The sequence below is a fragment of the Haliotis cracherodii genome, unplaced genomic scaffold (genome assembly GCF_022045235.1).
Source record: "Haliotis cracherodii isolate W230 unplaced genomic scaffold, xgHalCrac1.p SCAF_11, whole genome shotgun sequence".
Classification (NCBI taxonomy): Eukaryota; Metazoa; Mollusca; class Gastropoda; order Lepetellida; family Haliotidae; genus Haliotis; species Haliotis cracherodii.
Genome location: NW_027266266.1, coordinates 39,087,655 through 39,109,234, shown reverse-complemented (window position 1 = coordinate 39,109,234; position 21,580 = coordinate 39,087,655). Strand labels below are relative to the sequence as shown.

The following is a 21,580-nucleotide window of genomic DNA, read 5'->3' as shown; positions in this document are numbered from 1 at the left end:
TTTAAAATTTTGTTATGAGTGAGTGTGAGTTGGGTCTTACGCTCCTTTAGACAATGTTCCAACAATATCCACCAGACAGCATAAATGAGCTTCACATATTCTTCATATGTGGGGAATAGAAGTGGGCCTTTGACGACCAGCGAGCCCTTTACCAATAGGCTAACCTGCCGCCTATTCCTTATGAAGCCTTTATTTTTATTTGAACTGAGTACTCAAGGTGAGGTGGGGTCAGGGGTTGCACAAGTCGTGTAGGGCGCCACGATTCGCTGGGCAGAGTTGCGTCCCTTGGGCACGCCAGAATCCTATGATTGTGGGTTGGAATCCTGGTTTGCCCCGATTGTCTCCAGGTTTGTCTGTACCATACCCGTGCTCGTGGATTTCAGCAAATTGGTAAACGTCTCAGACCTGCATCATTTCGGGCTTTCCTCCTACATTAAGCTGACACGCCGTGATATAACTGATATACTGTTAAAAGCAGCGTTAACCCAAATCACTCACTCACTCAAGGTGAGGTGAAGTGAGTTGGGGTGACGTGGTAAAATGGGGTTAAATGTCGCGTTCAAGATTATTGCACTTATGTAGCAACACCACTCATGAATACACCACTCAGACACAGTATATGGACTTTGAGCCTGCCAGTCCTTGTTTTTTAGCCTTAAGGCCAAGCTCCTAGCAAGATAACCAGTTTACCATCTTTTGACGTCTTTTAGTATGACCTGAACCACTGACCTGCTCCCAGGGAAGACGCTCTATCAACTCGATCACAGATGCGGCTCGGAGTCAGTATACAGTGTCTGAGTGGGGTATTCATGTTAAACTGCGGTGTGCTAGCACTATAAATCGCCATCAGTCCGGACCAGTACAAGCAGCCACACACACATACATGCATGCTTGTCACTATATAAGTGCAATAATCTTGGACAAAACCTTCAACCCAATTTCACTTCACCTCTATGCTCCACACAACGTTGCAATGTCTGCTTGCTCAATAATCGATTGATGTTCTCACAAAGTCCACGCACACATGCACACACAGTGTTCCCGTGGAGCAAATCAAACCTGGAATCTCCATGGTGTCAACAGAATAAAATAAACAATAACTACGAAAACTAGAAGTCTTTTACTATCATTTGAAGAGTACAATGACAATCATAAATACTTATCATGTAAGCTGAAATTTGTTTCTACACTATTTGCGAACATTGTAGAAAGTGTATCATATCCTATAAACTATGTACTTCGTGAAACTCTCAAACTTTATACACCCTTTTCTGCTAACGACTTGTTCGTCCATAGGCATTGGAACAGGATTAAAAATAAATATTTGAAAAAAATCGAAAGCAGCAAATTATTCGTCCAGTTGTGTCAAAATATAGTACAGTTTTATACACCCAGAAAACGGCATTTCTCAAATTGTTCAAATATTGTTTTTAATCCAGTTCCAAGTGCCTTTGCTTGAATATAAGAGAACAATAAACATCATTTCCAGCAACGGAACACTGTTACCATGGTTACCACGAACATCTAATGAGTAATCATAATTTGTACAGATTCGTTTATCATTGTTAATTGCATGTAACAGCAAAATAAAGGTATATGTGAATTGCTGCCTCCAGTGTGTCTTTATTATCCAGAATATTACAAATATCTGAACCTACAATGATTCTCCAAAGAAATATTGACCACTCCCATGACATCAAGAGTACAAGTCACACACATATTGGATCAATGCTCAGACTAGAACCTTGCTGATCTTGGCAACTGAACATTTGACATTCTGGTGGGAGGGACCTCTGATTTGGACCTCGGACCTCGGACCTCAGAATGTGGTGAACAAAATAATTTGACCTCAAGTTTTACACACACAAAAAAGTTCGCTTGATATGATGCATGTCGTGAAAAAAATTCAGAGAAAACATTGTCTGGAAGCGGTGACAGAAAGAATATCGTCAAAAAAAACCAGGTCTCCCCCACACCTGAATATTAAATGGTTTGACCCTTAACCTATAGAAAATCAAGTTTCATTTCCTAAGGTATTTGACCAATTTGTCAGAACCCTGATCCTCTGTGAGTTGAACATATCGACAGAGATAATTCAGTCAAATATTAAACCTTGCACAACTACCTGGTATCGAGTGTTGGGCGGACAAAACTCCTAGTCCACACAGCCAAGACCATGAAGACCAGTGAGACAAAGTGGGGAACTACGAGAAAATAATTCACAATAAGGAATTGTGAACTAGAAGGATCTGAAACACTGTATATACATGTGCTCGTGTAAGAAGTGCACCGTTACTGAAAAAATACCAATAGATATATCAAGGTCAAGGTAAATGTGTCAAGGTCGATATCAAGTTCAAGGTGAGAAACAAAAGTCAAGGTCAGGATCAATGTCAAGTTCAAGGTCTAGACTAATCATTGATAGATCCATGCATCTAGATGGCATCTAGATGACAGACAAACAATTCAGACATATCACAACATAGGCCATCCAGACTTCCAGACATGACAGCACACAACGGTGGACATACATGTACAACCAAGAACATAACAGTCAATGACAGGAAAACAAAGTGAACATTTACTCTGGTATCTAGAATTGACTACACTGACACTGAGAACAAAGGGATTACAAGGAATAATATGTAACAGGCCCGAAAAATGCCAGAGATACTCTCTACAGTCACATTCACAACTACACTTCTAAACAAGTAAAATTGTCAACAGTTTCTGTACATGCTAAAATGAGAACTAAAAGGAAAATCCAGCCATGATTGAAAATCTTCCTCGGGTATTTGTGTGCACTGAGTATAGAATTGTACAACACTATGTGTCATCAGGTCAGAGTGAGTGAGTGAGTGAGTTGGGTTTAATGCTGCTTTGAACAGTATTTCAGATATATCAGTGAGTGAGTGAATATGGTTTTACGCAGCTTTTAGCAATATTCCAGCAATATCATGGCGGGGGACACCAGAAATGGGCTTCACACATTGTACCCCTGTCGGGAATCGAACCCGGGTCTTCGGCGTGACGAGCGAACGCTTTAACCACTAGGCTACCGGACCGCCCCTTCAGCTGTATCAAGGAGTGTCAGCTTGATGCAGGAAAAAAACCTTGAAGTGCTGCAGACTCTTACTACAGTTTTGTGGGATGCTGCAGACTCTTACTACAGTTTTGTGGGGTGCTGCAGACTCTTACTACAGTTTTGTTGGGTGCTGCAGACTCTTACTACAGTTTTGTGGGATGCTGCAGACTCTTACTACAGTTTTGTGGGGTGCTGCAGACTCTTACTACAGTTTTGTTGGGTGCTGCAGACTCTTACTACAGTTTTGTGGGGTGCTGCAGACTCTTACTACAGTTTTGTGGGGTGCTGCAGACTCTTACTACAGTTTTGTGGGGTGCTGCAGACTCTTACTACAGTTTTGTAGGGTGCTGCAGACTCTTACTACAGTTTTGTGGGGTGCTGCGGACTCTTACTACAGTTTTGTGGGGTGCTGCGGACTCTTACTACATACTACAGCTGTAGCTGCATCCTCATGTTTCAACTGTATCAACTGTATGGGAATATCAATATAACGATAATGACTACACCTATATACCAGCCAAACAAAGGCCATGTTTCTTTGTACAGTTAGCACTGTTACACATATGGTACTAACAAAATGTCTTTATTAAGCCATGGAGCTGAGAACTGTAATAAACGTGGGGGATATTATATCACAGACTGAAATCTCAATCTCTATCTTTATAACAATATCAGATAAATTGATGCACTGATATTTTTCAGTCAAATACAGATACAGAAACTTCAAGTCCAAGACAGACGTTATGAATCCTGATTATAATGATTTCATTAATTTGATTGAATGGGCTCATTTTGAAATACTGTTGAAAGTTTTCATAAAGAGTTACAAAACTAATCCACTGGGGACACATAATCAATTATAATTTGATAAGAAAGTGTCATCCCAAATATAACAATTGATACAGCTCAGCTATTTTCTAAAAGTTCAAGCAGAAATGTCTGCAAAACTGTTGAAATACTTGACTTGAAATAAAACCATAGCTGGATGTTCAATGAAACTGAAATATTATTTGACAGAGAGTTAGTGAGTGAGTATGGTTTTACGCCGCTTTCAGCAATATTCCAGCAATATAATGGCGGGGGACACCAGAAATGGGCTTCACACATTGTACCCATGTCGGGAATCGAACCTTTAACCACCAGGCTACCCAACCGCCCCTCTGACAGACAGTGAAACAGGAGAATGACACATCAATGGGGCATATCCTAATACACTATGGTGCACCCATTAGATATGGAGAGCATAACACCAGATTCCTATACAAAGCTATTCATGAAAATATTTTGGATGAAGGAGCTAGACTGATCTATGTCATAGGTCCATGTTGTCGTCCTCTGCAAACTGACAATGCTGAGTTGGGGTTGAGTTGGTGAAATGACAGAGCTCAGTTGCGTCTGTGCTGGAGGTCAGGGCTGTTGAGGGAAACCTGCAGACAAATACAAGTCCGATTTATTTCATATGTTTGTTTTGTTTGTTTATTTTTATGCCAGCTGTATGACGGTAAGCTGTAGTGAGTGAGTGAGTGAGTGAGAATGGTTTTACGCCGCTTTTAGCAATATTCCAGCAATATCACGGCGGGGGGACAGCAGAAATGGGCTTCACACATTGTACCCATGTCGGGAATCGAACCCGGGTCTTTGGTGTGGCGTGCGGACGCTTTAACCACCAGGCTACCCGACCGTCCTACGGCAAGCTGTAAACGATCAAGTCTGGATGAGACAATCCAGTGATTGATATCATGAACATTATCCATGTTGTCGGGATATAATGACCTGCAATCAACCGTGCCTCACCACCTGAGACCCATTGTGACCTGCATAGGTTGCTGGGGACCAAGTCTACCCAAGAATCCCCAGCTGGGATGTATGAAGGCCACAGGCCCATGAACACTGAAATACAATGACATCTACATTAGGGCTGGGACGGGTTAACTTGGGTACCCGGGTTGGGTGATTCCGGAGTAGGACCCGGATACCCACAGGACTACCCAGACCTGTGGTTACTTACATGATATATTGTTTAATGGCAAAAATTATCAAGAACTTCCACGGTTACACTATAAGTGACTAATGTTCGCATTTCTTTCTGACTATGCACACATTCCTTCTGACTTTATATGTTTGAATAGAGATAAAACTTCAGTCAACTTCAGTGTATGCATGACCAGATCGTTTAATATGAATATCTAAATACATTTTGCAAGGGCTACGGTCAAACTATTCCCAATTGGACATTTGTTGCTATCTCTTGAGAACAACAGCTGGTACCGGGTAGGGTCAGGTAATAGTGGGGTGGGTACCCGGGTAGTAAATTTGGACTCATGCCAGCCCTAATCTACATACAGTTCGGTGCATACAAATATTCACAGACCATATCAGGACTTTTCAATGATCAACATGTATTGTGTCCTCGTATCCATTGAATCATAAGGCTAAAAAAAAAACTAGTCTTGGTTCTCAGGCACTCCCCACATCGGGTACTCGGGTCGGATGGGTCCTGAGTAGGACCCGGGTACCCACAGGACCACCCGGACCCATGGTTAGTCAAGTGATATATTTTTTAATGACAAAAACTCACTACAGCTCAGTGACACTACATGTTGCTAATGTTCGCATTTTCCGAACTAAAGATAAAGCTTCAGTCAACTTCCACGTACGCGTGGTCTGATAGTTTAATACACGTATCTAAATAGTTTTGGCCAGGGCTGCAGTAAAACAATTCCCAATCAGACATTTTGTTCCCAACTCTTGAGACCTGCAATGGGTACCCAGGTAGGGTTGGGTAGGGTCGGGTAGGGTCGGGTAGGGTCGGGTAGGGTCGGGTAGGGTTGGGTAGGGTCGGGTAGGGTCGGGTAGGGTCGGGTAGGGTTGGGTAGGGTCGGGTAGGGTTGGGTAGGGTCGGGTAGGGTCGGGTAGGGTCGGGTAGGGTTGGGTTGGGTTGGGTTGTGTTGGGTAGGGTTGGGTTGGGTTGGGTTGGGTAGGGTCGGGTAGGGTCGGGTAGGGTGGGGTAGGGTCGTGTAGGGTTGGGTAGGGTTGGGGTAGGGTCGGGTAGGGTCGGGTAGGGTCGGGTAGGGTGGGGTAGGGTCGTGTAGGGTTGGGTAGGGTTGGGTAGGTTTGGGTAGGGTTGGGTTGGGTTGGGTAGGGTTGGGTATGGTCGGGTAGGGTTGGGTAGGGTAGGGTAGGGTCGGGTTGGGTAATAGGGGGTCGGATACCCGGGTAATAATTTTGGACTCGTCCCAGGCCTAAATGCAATTTCAGATCATTACAGTACATAGAAGGAAGACACTGACACTATTTTGAAAATATGGAAGGGTGTGCAAGCCATCAAAGACTGGTATGCCTCTCCTCTGCCAGAGTCTATGACTCTTCAACAAGTTAACGTCAGTTGAGGATAAATTCATTGTAAGGATAAGAATTTATGGATGAACAACTTCTATATTACAATTAACACCGTTATCAAGCAACCTACACCGAAACATCGCTCTTAATTGTAAAAAAGAAGTTGTTCATCCATAAATTCTTATCCTTACTCAATACTCCAACGTCTAAATGCCTATCAAAGAAGATAAATTCATGAATGCACAAGTATCAGTTGGGTCAGGGAAAACAGAAATACCGTATTCGACGTAATAAGCGCCTAGGGCACTCTCAAAATTAGAAATAGGGGGCCCTTGTTAAAATATTATTTGGGTTAGAAAAAAACAGAGTTGAAAGATAGATTTTGTGGTTTATGGTGACAGCCTGAAATGTTTATGTACAACAGATATATTTTTCAAGAATTTAATTGCCCATAATTAAGGGTGCATATAACACACAAGTGTGTATTTTACGCGAATAACTAAGTATTGTGTACATTCATCAATCGTAAGGGTGCTAATTGGGATTGTTCATTCGCCAATATATCAGCAAATATCGTCATAGGTGCGGGGGGCTTATTACATCGAATACGGTAGATTTGACACCAATACATCCGACTGCTACTGTTGACATCAATGTTTATTTATTATGCTTGTTATTACAGTCATCTATTGTTCATACTAAGGTGTCCAGTCTTATCTTGACGTTAATAGAAAATAAAACAAAATAAAGCCTCCCACTTCACAGCGGATGATAATCTAGGAATCAAATTATTATGGCCTTATAGTGAGGTTTCTGACCACTCACATGTCTGTATATGATGACGGGGAAGGCACTGTTATGGTGAGGTTACGGACAGGCTGCTGTAGTATTTGACTTGGCAGATCCTGGTTCTCTGAACTGGTCACTAAGTCCTCCATGTTGCTGAGGACGTCCTCTGTGCTGATGACTGAGTCCTCTAGGCTGCTGCCTTGAATACCGGATGCCTTGGGTGAAAACATCTCCTCAATGTCCTTCACAATGCCAGGGGGTTTCCACAACACGACCTGCATACATGGCTTATTTCTGAAACAGGTCAACCATGTTAGTGTGTGGTTTGGGGGTTAAACACCATTGAAACAGAGTTTAAGTTCGGTCGATCCTTGACAGCTTTATGTGGGAGTAAAGTGGTACAACTATCGTCAAATCAACCATGATAGACAGGATCATTAACAGGATGTTTTCGGGATTCGTACCTCTTGACACATGGCAGGAATCTAAAAGAGGGGATAACCTCTCCCAAACAGGGGACACCAACTCTCTAAAAGAGGGGACCATCTCCACCAAACAGGGGACACCAACTATCTAAAAGAGGTGACCATCTCTCCCAAACAGGGGACACCAACTATCTAAAAGAGGGGACCATCTCTCCCAAACAGGGGACACCAACTATCTAAAAGAGGGGGCCATCTCTCCCAAACAGGGAACACCAACTATCTAAAAGAGGGGACCATCATCAGGGGATACCAAGTTTCCCAAACAAAGGGCACCATCTCTCCCGAACAAGGGTAATTCTGTAAAACAGAGGGCACCAACTATCTAAAAGAGAGGACCATCTCTCTCAAACAGGGGACACCAACTATCCAAAAGAGGGCACCAGCTCTCCCAAACAGGGGACACCAACTATCTAAAAGAGGGGACCATCTCTCCCAAACAGGGGACATCAACTATCTAAAAGAGGGGACCATCTCTCCCAAACAGGGGACACCAACTATCTAAAAGAGGGGACCATCTCTCTCAAACAGGGGACACCAATTATCTTAAAGAGGGGACCATCTCTCCCAAACAGGGGACACAAACTATCTAAAAGAGGGGACCATCTCTCCAAACAGGGGACATCAACTATCTAAATGAGGGGACCATCTATGACAAACACTAGGGCACCATCTCTCCCAAACAGGGGCAACATCTCTCATCATCGGAGGGGGGCACAGGTGGCCTAGTCGTCTAAGGTGCTGTGACTCGCTGTGCAGAGATGCGTCCCTTTGGCAAACCAGAAACCTATGATTGTAGGTTTGAATCCCGGTTCACCCCGATTATGTTTCCATGTTTATCAGCACCGTCTGAGACCTGCATCACTTCGGGCTTTCCTCCCACATTAAGCTGACACGCCACAATATATCTGTAATACTGTTAAACCTCTCTCTTAATCTCTCCTCATTTGGGGATACCAAGTTTCCCAAACACAGGGCACCATCTCTCCTAAACAGGGGCAACAACTCTCCCAAATAGGATCCACTAGCTCTCCCAAACAGGGGCAACAACTCTCCCAAACAGGATCCACTAGCTCTCCCAAACAGGGGCAACAACTCTCCCAAATAGGATCCACTAGCTCTCCCAAACAGGGGCAACAACTCTCCCAAATAGGATCCACTAGCACTCCTAAACAGGGGCAACAACTCTCCCAAATAGGATCCACTAGCTCTCCCAAGCAGGGGCAACAACTCTCCCAAATAGGATCCACTAGCACTCCTAAACAGGGGCAACAACTCTCCCAAATAGGATCAACTAGCACTCCTAAACAGGGGCAACAACTCTCCCAAATAGGATCCACTAGCACTCCTAAACAGGGGCAACAACTCTCCCAAATAGGATCCACTAGCACTCCTAAACAGGGGCAACAACTCTCCCAAATAGGATCCACTAGCTCTCCCAAACAGGGGCAACAACTCTCCCAAATAGGATCCACTAGCTCTCCCAAACAGGGGCAACAACTCTCCCAAATAGGATCCACTAGCTCTCCCAAACAGGGGCAACAACTCTCCCAAATAGGATCCACTAGCACTCCCAAACAGGGGCAACAACTCTCCCAAATAGGATCCACTAGCTCTCCCAAACAGGGGCAACAACTCTCCCAAATAGGATCCACCAGCTCTCCCAAATGAGGGCACCAACACTCCCAAACTTTTTGAGATGGTAAGTTATAATAAATTCAAACACGTCAGTTTGTATGCATGGAATCCCTTCTACAGTTGCACTTACAAATCTTCGAGTATTGTCTGGGGTAAAATGGTGGACTTGAGTAAATCTTGTGGGTTGATGCCAGCCTTGATTCTGAGACGAGGCAGACTAGAGTTGGTATTCTGGTTGATTGTACTGGGGGCATCTATCCCCATGTCTTCATCTTCTAACCTGGAGAGCAAATATTCCAATGGGTTGGGTTTATACTGCTAATGGTATTTCATAATGATTCATGAAGCCATGTTTCAAATTGACTTATTTCGACAAATCTTAGAAACATCATCACAAGGTGGGATCCTATACAGAATATCTAGGTTTCGGAGGAAATGACCAAATACAGTATATATACAAAAATGCAAAGTTTTAGCTGCCAAGGTTCTGTGTTTCAGAGATGAGAAGTGTGCGTGTTTGGTTGCTTGTAATAGTCCATACTAATACCGATTTTATAATGCTAGCTGACTGAGATACCATGCCGCAGTTTAACATGAATACCCTACTCAGACACAGCATACTGACTCTGAGCCGACCAGTCCTTGTTTTAGACCCTTAATGCAGAGAGAAAGGCATGGTAACAACAAGTACAATCTTTTAACATCTTTATTGTTTGTAACAATGTTTCAGGGCTACTTCATCAGTCACCAGTGACAGAAGGGACAAGAAGAAGCTGGGAAAACATTGCTCCAAAAAGAAATAGATATCCATAATTACCAGTCCCCCTAAACATTTGTCAGTCCCAACCTTCAACAAATAAAATGAAAATTACCTGGTTTTAATCCTTTCAACATCATGTGCAATGCAATGACGTCATCTCTGAAGTAATCTACACATCATTCACACAGAGTTCAGTCACAGTTTTATCTCCCTTTTTTCATATTTCGAGACAAAGTCACTATAAATTTCCTTGCACTAAAACTAGACAACGGGAAACCCTGATAGTAACAGACGAGTTGACTTCGTTCGAAATATATACTTACATGAATATCGCGTATGTTTTGTTCAAAACAAATTTAAAGGGTACTTTATTTGTCGGTCCACAGGGACTGGCAGTCACATGAATTACCATCTTCCCGAGGCAAGAGCGTCCACTTGCCTTTTTATCAAAGTGTTTGTTTCCACCCTTGCCACAGTACGCTTGCCTCAGTAAGATGATGAATTACAGGTCCATGCCTAACTTTACCAGTAAAACACTGGTAAATACCGGTAAACAGGAACACTGATTACGTATGATTTGTTCATCCATTACCTGTCCTCTATTTCCCTAAGTTTTTCCCAGCTGGAGTACTGCCTGCGGTCTGTGGCTTCAGACGTCCCAGTTAGGTTCAAGCCCTCCATCCGAGCGGCCATCTTCTCATCCGTGATTCGGACCTTTGAGCTGGGACACATGGAACTGGAGGCAGAGACAGCAAAAAGTTCTCTAAATAGCGACAATTTTGGTCACGAATGCAACTTAAATCTATGATTACGACCTAATCTGATCTACTGCACTGTCAGCTTTGGCTCCCTAAAAATAAACTTCCAGCGACAATATCTACTGTATTGCACACCCAAGCCTAATGAGCACCCCCTCTAGGGATACAGTATTTTGGTAAAAGAAGATCTTAGACTTCACACAATGAAACCCATATGAACATAATGTCCTATCTCCGACTCTCAGTCTGACTCCTTGGGAAAAAAAAACAATCATCTAAAAATTAGGTTGGGTTTCTGAAATATTCATGTTAGGAGCCACTTGGCTCCCTAATAAAAAAAATCAATCTTAGAAGGCTGAAAGAAGCTCCAGATAACTTTTTGAGCAATTGAGTTTTTACTTGAAGGTTTCTATTCTAATTGGGTTATTACATTTTTCACTTGTCTATTCATCACTCTATTGGGTTTTTCCCAGAATGAGTAAACATTTTAAGGTTTCAAAAATATAATAATGATGTTTAAGATGCATTTAAGGGTTCTTACTATCGGCTTGACTCAGAAAGTAAATTAGCTTGTAATTGTGTTTTGGGAATTAGCATGCTGAAAAAGCTTCATTTGGGTATTTACGCATGCTGTTTTTATACATTTCAGTTTTTCATTTTATGCATGCGTTTCTGTATGCAATTTAATTAATTGAAAGTAATTGGGTTTTGAATATTTTGGGGTTTTACACAAACATGCAGCTTATCTGTAGCTCTGTGTTTGTTTTATTTTGTTTTGTATTTTTGTTGTTTAACGCCGCACTCTGCAATATTCCAGCTATATGACGGCAGTCTGTAAAATAATCGAGTCTGGACCAGACAATACAGTGATTGACATCATGAGTATCGATCCACACCATTGGGATAGATGACATGTATCAACCAACCGGTCCCATTAGTCGCCTTTTACGATATGCATAGTCGCCTTTTTCGGCAAGAATGGGTTGCTGAAGACCTTTTTTACTCCGAATTTTCACGGGTGCTGTAGCTCTGTGAGGAACAGACTTACGTATTGTAATGCAGTTCACTATGTCTCTTTGGTCTTCTCTGAGTGAAGCTGCAGGATGCTTTGGGCTCAAACTTGGAGGTCCTGCAATACAAAGAAATCTTGTCATGATGAGGATGAGGAGTAGGATTATTTCATCTCTATGATGATGATGTATATATATTGTAATAATCAAAAAACAAAAAAAAATCGGTCACCAAATTAATGCGAGTGCCCACCCCTAGCCTACAATGGTAATGAAATCAATGTGAATATCCCTACCTGTGAGATATAAAAACTTACCATGAATCAACAATGCCTGGATTGTAGACTTAGAATTCCAGTTATATTTTACAACTCATAAACTTTCATTAACCAAGTTTAACATGTTTAGCGAGTGAGTATTGTTTTACAGCCTTAACAATATCACAGCGGTGGGCACCATAAATTGGGTTTCAATTGTACCCACATATGGAATCAAACCCGGATCTTCGGCTTGACGAACAAACATTTTAACCACTAGGCTACCCCTGATCCTAGTTTATCATAGTAATACTAATAGAAATAGAAATTTTATTAGAATCATGCCTTACACATGTGGGTAAAGTTAGATACATTCTCATTTTGATATACCGAATTCACCACAATAAGTGCTCCAGGCTATTAGAAAATTGACAAAAATGTAAATTCTTTGTCAGAGATACAGACGTATGACCAAACTCAGTTCAAATGTCAATGAAACTAACGTCTTTAATCATAGTTATGAGACAATTATATTCCCGTTCTACACTTCTGTTTTCTATTTGTTGAGTGTGGAATCTGGTAATCATCTTCCCGAGGCAAGAGAGTTAACTGACTTTAAAAGTCCAGTTTCCACCCTTGCCAAACTAGGCTGATAATAGTGCTACCAGTGGCTATTACCAGTTATATCCTTCTATGCCTCTCCTATGGACCAATCAGATTCCACCTCTCATATCACTTGCATTTGCTTCACACAAAATGGTGGCACCCAGTCAGGACGATCTGATCGATAATCAAGATCTATATTGTGATAAAACTGGTCTTACAACGCGAAATGCATCAAATCACTTGAGCACCTTGATTAAAAACATGAAAGGATTTGAAAAATATCTGTTGACAACGAGTTGGCGGAACACATGCTTTGCAAATTCTGCAATCAACCGAAATCTGCACAACAGTTTACGAACCGGATTTCAATTCCGGTGCACGATTTTGATTGGACTATGCATAGACTCGTTAGCCCAGCCAAAACGTAACTCCATAATACCAGCCTAGTTCGGCAAGGGTGGAAAATGAACTTTTATAGTCAGTTAACTCTCTTGCCTCGGGAAGATGTCTGGTAATATACACAAGCAAATACTGACTGTCATGTAAATTTTTGGTCTTATTTTGTTTGTTGTTTAATGCTCCACTCAGCAATATTCCAGCTATATGATGGCTATCTGAAAACAATCGAATCTGGACCAGACAGAAAACAATTGCCAACACATTTTTTCATAAAAATTTTGAATCAATATATATAATAAGATGACATGAAATCTTTAATCAATGTCAGTTTTGTAGACCATTTGATGAACAGGTAATTAATATCATCCAAACAATTTGCGAAAAAAACACACATATGTACATGATAAATACAAGATGCAGTTTTTCGTCCCTCCCAGTTGTGTACAGCAACGTTGAGTTTTACTATTTGTTTACAGATCTGCAATGTTTAGTTTTAATGAGTGAATTTGGTTCAATGTCGCTTTGAACAACAATTCACAGACGCCATTGGTTAGGGGTGTGACGATAAATCGAAATATCGATATATTGCTATTGGTAAGCACTTAAAGTCAATACATCGATTGTTAAATTAGTTTCTGATCAACAGTATCGATTTCAGCTAGGAATATCGTTAGTTTCGATTGTATTTACCATAGCAATAAAATACATGCAATGCTGTTCAAATTTGTTTTTCTTTTGATCATGAGTGGTAGTAATTTACACATGGAAATGTGGAAGTTTCTTTTTCTTAAATTATAAGGGTAAAGAAAAAACGAATCAGTCATATCTCAAACTTTACTTTTTACTTGATGTTATGGTTATCACATTAAAAGGAAACTTCAGTTCCAAGGTTTAATTCGACTCTAAAATCCATCTAAAATGATACACTGAAAACTATCGATATTTATTGCAATAGTTACTTGCAATATCAATAGTTTTTGAAATAGTTTCTTTCAATATCAATAGTTATCGCAATAGTAATAGTCACCCCTACCATTGGTCATATCCAAAAGCAGTGTTCCTCAGTTTTCACTAGTCACGGACACACAGATGAGTGGCCCTGTGTGGGAGGAGAGCCCATGTGATGTAGGTCTTAGACACTTCCCACTCTGCATGGGTATCGCTTGTTTGTTGTTTAACGCTCAACCTCATTAAAATCAGATCTTAGTTCTCGGTTTTCACTAGTCACGGGCACACAGATGAGTGGCCCTGTGTGGGAGGAGAGCCCATGTGAAGCAGGTCTTAGACACTTCCCACTCTGCATGGGTATCGCTTGTTTGTCGTTTAGCGCTCAATCTCATTAAAATCAGATCTTTGTTCTCGCTATCGCTAAACAAAGATCTGAGGACATCCCATTACGGGTCACGTCAAACCGACCTTGCACGAACTGTGACTGACGAATGGAATGACCAATCAGAAGGCAGCTTTCTCGTGCTCTACGGCACAAATTTCAAATTGGCGACTACGCTTTGAAACATATTTTGACAAATTCTCGATTACAAATTTGAAACCTGAACAAAAAAAACATTCAGGAATGGCTATCCGATGGTCTAGATTATAAGGATTCAATCGTTAAACCCGTTACTATCGTTCGGAATACCCCATGTTAAAGTTTTCGAGATTGTGCGATTAGAAATCACATTCCGACTGTCACTTACATAATCTGGTAAGCGACGCTCTGATTGGTCGGATGAAAGGTCGTTCTGACGTGACCCCAAATGGGATGTCTTCAGATCTTTGTTTAGCAGTAGCGAGAACTAATATATGATTTTAATGAGATTGTTTAACGCTGCACTCAGCAATATTCCAGCTATATGGTGGTGGTCTGTAAATAATCAAGTCTGGATCAGACATCTAGTGATTGACATCATGAGCATTGATCAACTCAATTGGGATATGATGACATGCATCAACCAAGTCGGCAAGCCTGACCACTCGATCCTATCCTCTTACGCCAAGCATAGTTGCCTCTTACGCCAAACAAGGTTGCTGAAGACTTATTCACAAGGAGCATGGGTATCGTGCTGACAAGCAAAGACATACAATCAGGGTGAACCAGGATTTAAAACACATGATCAGAGGTTCCTGGCATGTTTAAGGGATGCAAATTTGAAAAGTGAACTGCGGCGCCTTAAAAATTTGTGGGCCACTGGTGCCGCCTTCAGGCCTACAGCCTTTTTAGGACTCGAAAGGAAAATGAAATGGACACTTACAGAGAAGACTGCTGAAATGCTGTGGACTGGGATGACTGTGCTGTGAATACAATGACGGGAGAGTTGCCCTGGGGTACTGTAGACATCCACGGCATTTGTTGGGGTACAGTGTGCTGCCACCGCGCCCCTGTCCCCGGGGCGGTACGAGGTCCATGGTACGGACTGTGTGTTGTGGACACTGAGGCAGTATACATCGGTGAGGCGTAGGATACAACATTGGTCTGAGTTGGAGATGTGAAGGTAAAATTGGATGTCACATTCTGTCCAATTTGACTGTTTTGATAAATGGAGGATGGCATATGTGAGGTTGCTGTCAATGGAAAAAATGGCGATGGATGTCGTAGACTTGGTAGATAACTGTTGTTGTTGTTGTTATTGTTGTTGTTGTTAAGGTAGAAGCCATAGTCTGGGTTTGCCATTTCTATCACATGCTGTGGTATAGGCCTAGATCTTGGTGTGCAATATCCAAGATAGGGCGGACGCTATTTCCTCCTAACCACTAAACTGTCTGATCTAAGTATCATCTACGTGAAAAGACATACATGAAGTGCACTCGTATTTGATTCGAGAAAAGTTTGATACGAATTTCAACTTGCGTATTAAACATTTAACATGAACGAGTCGCCAGTAGCATACGGGAGTGAAACAAGCTTAGGTGATAACAATGACCTGAGCGAGCGTTTCAGCTTCAGTAGTAAGCTATGCTACCTCTACATCATGGCATTATGCCTTACAAACTTTTAGGGCGACATTTTAAAAAGTTTTATCATCCCACGGCCGGCAAACCGGGAAATAAATCCACAGATTCATCGTTTGAACAGCAACAATGAAACTATAAGCACTTATTAGAGTTGTCTCCCTTTCTGTCGTAAACCGTCACAATTGGTTGTCGTAAAGCAGGTCTACATTTTAACTGAAGATGGAGTCAATTTGGTGGCAACATGCTAGTGATAACTAACATCACATATAGTTCAACCCAGCACATTTCATTATCGTTTAATCTCTGTTGACACCTAGCATGGTCTTAAAGACGGAATATCCACCCAAGGTAGTTTGGTTCAAGTACAGTATTTCCTCTATTAGTCGTCCGGTTTTCAATACACGCCGGCCTCTATTTGACGCCACAGCATGTACGCTCTTTGTTTTGTAAGGGTCTTTTCGGAGAAAAATATACACAGCTCATAATTATGTGTAAATAATAAAACTCAGCCTCCATTCGCTTGAAAAAAAACCAACTCGATCAGCCGCAATAAAAAGTCTCGACCACAATATCGCCATCCTCATCAATACAGAGTATTTCGTGAGCAAATCCATAATCTTTGATAGAGATACATGACCCTGAGAGAAAGTATGAATGTAAATTAATAAAGCCGCGCTATTGTATTGGTGTGGATATTTTATATGTGATATTTTATATCTTAGCGCCTTGAATTGCTTTGTGAGGGAATAATGTTCTGGTGAAGTTTCTTTTGCGGGGATCGAAATTTTCGAATGGAGGTGGTTAAGAAACGAAACCGAATCGGTTTAGATCTGATTAGCTCAAGGACCCAAGCATCCTTCATATAGAGTGGGCGGGCATGGTTCGCCTGACACATCCTCCAATGCACGTGCGGGCAGCTATTCACAGATAGGTATCGCATGGGAGAAATGAGAAAGATCTGATTTCTTTTAAGATTGATGATCTATCGATATATACGTTCGCTTTATGGTTGATTGTCCAGTCTGTTCACATAATCGAGGCTGTTCACGCCTATAAATCATGCTACTCAAACAAATCGAAGTTTACGGTAATATATAAATTGATGGTTATCAATTTCGTCAGATTACTTATTACTGGCTAGACTAGTTAACACGTATAGTCTGAACTATATTAGTTTCCCTTCCGCCTAGCACTTTGATATTTAATGCCGTAGTCATGAATGAAGCAAGTCTAGATTGTTCTGAAGGTTCTGAAGCGCCCTTCTCACTGGGGTTCCTTTTTAATTTAAATGGAGTTTTTGTTTCTATCAACATGTGTTTTCAGAGACTAACCGTTAGTCTATGTAGTTGATGTAGCCGTCGATGTAGTCGTTAGTGATGCGGCGGCCATAGCCGACGCCACGACTAGCCGTACAATTGGTTCAATCCTAGTATGCCTAAATCCCAATTTGTCTATACAGACATTACTATATAGGTACATTGGGAGCGCAACCCTTTTTAAGTCAATGGACCGAACCACTATGGTTTGACTAAAGTCTTATATTTGCTAAGAAATAAGCGTCAGGAGAAAAGTATAAACATTGTTTGTCAATATCTGTTGCCCAGTCACGTCAGATTCCTGTATAAACTTGGAACATTTTTTAAAACATGAGGCGAGGAATTATATACTTATAGCCGTATAAACAACAACAAAATAATATAGAATCAGTAACATCAAGTAACTATGTTTAAGATGAATAGAATTTACGTTTTAATTCATTGTAGTTCATACAAGTCAACGGACACTGGACAGCGTTTGAAATAAGCGCCTACCCGTAGACCTGTAGCAGGAAGATCTCGTGTCGGGCCCGTAGTTTCAAATGTGTATGGGTACTTAATCCCTGCAGTAAATTTGCGCGTCGATTTATTTGTCAAAATAAGCTACAGTGAGGGCATGTCGAGTTTAGTCAGGGGCTGCAGCTTAGGGGTCTGTGCGTCCAGATGGCAGTCTGGCAATATATTTTATTTCAAACAGTTGATCGGTATCGAACTTTTTAAACATGTGAAACAATGAGAAAACGTGTGTCCTTTTTAAACATGTGGCATATTTCACTGCCAACCTATTTTTTAATATTACGACGCAGAAAGCTATCTTTAAACGGGTAATATATATATTATGTATAAACGCCTATTTATGCATGTCTTTATGGGGTACAGCGAGGGGAGGGGAGGGGTGTGGGTCAGAGGGTTTGAAACAGCACCATTGCAAATCACATATGAGTAGTAGTATTATATCGTACACAGTCATTATTCGTATTCATCTACAAACATTAAATAATTCAAATCTTACCCCCCCCCAAAAAAAAACAAAAAAAAACGTACCCGCCTTGACAAAACGTCAAGTTTCAGTCAATATATTCTAAGAACATTTTTGCGCATTTCATTTTGTGAAACAAATTTAAGTGTGCTTATTATGTTTTCCTTTCCTTTCTATGCCTTTTCCATTCATATATTTCTATGTAATTTATACGCAGATGATTAATTTTGTTTGACGGCAGACTGGGGTAAGTCTAGTCTGGAACAAACAATAGTCTTAATTCCCACTGTTCTAGTATTTAACTTTGTCTGGTGATATATAGTCTTGAAAAGGCATTTATAAGTTGGGAGAATATGAAGACATGACACTTCTTATGGATTGCAACTTCCTTTTTTCTTTGTCTCGACGATTCAGAGCTACATCTTGCTCCTCCATCCGGTAAATGTGACGTATAGTGCGGCCAAAGCGAGACCATCCCGGACCACTGTCCTATATAAACAAGCTGTGGATCTCAATCTGAGCGGACATGTTAATGTATATGACTCTATACATTTTATATCATACCACTGGTCATTTAATAAAAAAAGGAAAGGCTGTCTTGACAATTTTAGGTTGATTGAATGTAAAAGTATTGCATCGCAAAACTATTGTTATATTTTGTTCTGCGTTATACTATTAATATACAAAATCCATGACTTCCGTTATGTGTTGTTTTTATTTCATTTCACAAGTGTTCCCATTGTGCCTACATTGTTTCTTTCAATATGGACACGTTTATTTCATTTTACAGGTGGTCGTCATATAGCTGGAATATTGCTGAGTGCGGCGTTAAACAACAAACAAACAAACATTCCAAAGGTGAAACAAGTAACAGTTATGTTCACTCGTGCATTACTTTCTGAGCATCAGACCGTATCTTGGTTTTATGGTGACACATTGGGAGGTCCCCCGACAATCCACCGGCTTGCGGACCACAGGTAGGTCGATCAGGTTTGGTATGTTGTGTCATACAGCTACTTTTCATGTATATTTATATTTACAATGTGCATCGGTTTCCGTACATTATGAGCATAAAGAAGTATACAGTTAGAAGTTAAATTATTAAGTTAAACCGTATCGTTGAGCACAGTTGGTGCACTGACGTCACACAATAAAAGTACTATCTGAGGATTAAGGGTCACAGGTTGACCTGTCCGTCCTTTGTAATCAAAGATGGCTGACTGACGCTCCAAGCGTCATGTCAACTATCATGCATGTCCAGTCTTAATATAAGCTTAGCTTCATTGTAGATAGATGAGCAATAAATGTCATTCAGGTACAGTCAACTTATTCGTGTCCATTAAAATGAAATTGTATAATAGTCCTTGCTTATATTACCCATTCAGAATGTAGTACGTACTTCTGTAAATGCATCATTATTATGTATACAATTTGTACGTTGTACTGGTATGATAAGAGATATGGCCGGGGTGGCGGTCGGCACACGGGACTCGGGACCCCAGGTCACACCTCGGTCGACGCCTACCACTCTTCGTGTATAAAGACTCGACTTACACGAGACTTAATACTTATGTGTAACGGTCCCCAAGCGTCAGTTAGGTAGTGACGGTGACCCACCCAATAAGTAACAACCATAGGCCAGCGACGCACCCAGAAGTAACAATCGCCCAGAAGTAGCAATCACCCAGAAGTAACAATCACCAAGAAGTTACAATCACCAAGAAGTAACAATCACCTAGAAGTAACAATCACCTAAAAAGTAACAATCACCCAGAAGTAACAATCACCCAGAAGTAACAATCACCAAGAAGTTACAATCACCAAGAAGTAACAATCACCCAGAAGTAACAATCACCTAGAAGTAACAATCACCCAGAAGTAACAATCACCCAGAAGTAACAATCACCAAGAAGTAATAATCACCCAGAAGTACCAATCACCTAGAAGAAACAATCACCAAGAAGTAACAATCACCCCGAAGTAACAAATACCCAGAAGTAACAATCGCTCAGAAGTAACAATTACCCAGAAGTAACAATCACCTAGAAGTAACAATCACCAAGAAGTAACAATCACCCAGAAGTAACAATTACCCAGAAGTAACACTCACCTAGAAGTAACAATCACCAAGAAGTAACAATCACCCCAAAGTAACACTCACCAAGAAGTAACAATCGCTCAGAAGTAACAATTGCCCAGAAGTAACAATCACCAATAAGTAACAATCACCAAGAAGTACCAATCACCCAGAAGTCACAATCACCAAGAAGTAGCAATCGCCCAGAAGTAACAATCACCCAGAAGTAACAATCACCAAGAAGTAACAGTTACCAAGAAGTAAAAATCACCTAGAAGTAACAGTATACCAGAAGTATCAATCACCAAGAAGTCACAATCACCCAGAAGAAACAATCACCCAGAAGTAACAATCATCCCGAAGTAACACTCACCAAGAAGTAACAATCGCTCAGAAGTAACAATTACCCAGAAGTAACAATCACCTAGAAGTAACAATCACCAAGAAGTAACAATCACCCAGAAGTAACAATTACCCAGAAGTAACACTCACCTAGAAGTAACAATCACCAAGAAGTAACAATCACCCCAAAGTAACACTCACCAAGAAGTAACAATCGCTCAGAAGTAACAATTGCCCAGAAGTAACAATCGCCAATAAGTAACAATCACCAAGAAGTACCAATCACCCAGAAGTCACAATCACCAAGAAGTAGCAATCGCCCAGAAGTAACAATCACCCAGAAGTAACAATCACCAAGAAGTAACAGTTACCAAGAAGTAAAAATCACCTAGAAGTAACAGTATACCAGAAGTATGAATCACCAAGAAGTCACAATCACCCAGAAGAAACAATCACCCAGAAGTAACAATCATCCCGAAGTAACACTCACCAAGAAGTAACAATCGCTCAGAAGTAACAATTACCCAGAAGTAACAATCACCTAGAAGTAACAATCACCAAGAAGTAACAATCACCCAGAAGTAACAATTACCCAGAAGTAACACTCACCTAGAAGTAACAATCACCAAGAAGTAACAATCACCCCAAAGTAACACTCACCAAGAAGTAACAATCGCTCAGAAGTAACAATTGCCCAGAAGTAACAATCACCAATAAGTAACAATCACCAAGAAGTACCAATCACCCAGAAGTCACAATCACCAAGAAGTAGCAATCGCCCAGAAGTAACA

At 41.1% G+C, this 21,580-nt stretch overlaps 1 protein-coding gene across 1 annotated transcript; it reads right to left on the bottom strand.

The window, feature by feature from the left end:
• Positions 1-1,111: 1,111 nt before the first annotated feature.
• Positions 1,112-16,208, bottom strand: LOC139456478 (mucin-3B-like). Its single transcript, XM_071238209.1, has 6 exons — positions 15,376-16,208; positions 11,900-11,980; positions 10,686-10,829; positions 9,464-9,613; positions 7,250-7,507; positions 1,112-4,512 (listed from the first exon to the last, which is right to left on the bottom strand). Exons 1-6 carry the CDS (start codon positions 15,792-15,794, stop codon positions 4,398-4,400), a joined length of 1,167 nt encoding a protein of 388 aa, XP_071094310.1. The 5' UTR covers positions 15,795-16,208; the 3' UTR covers positions 1,112-4,397.
• Positions 16,209-21,580: the final 5,372 nt, after the last annotated feature.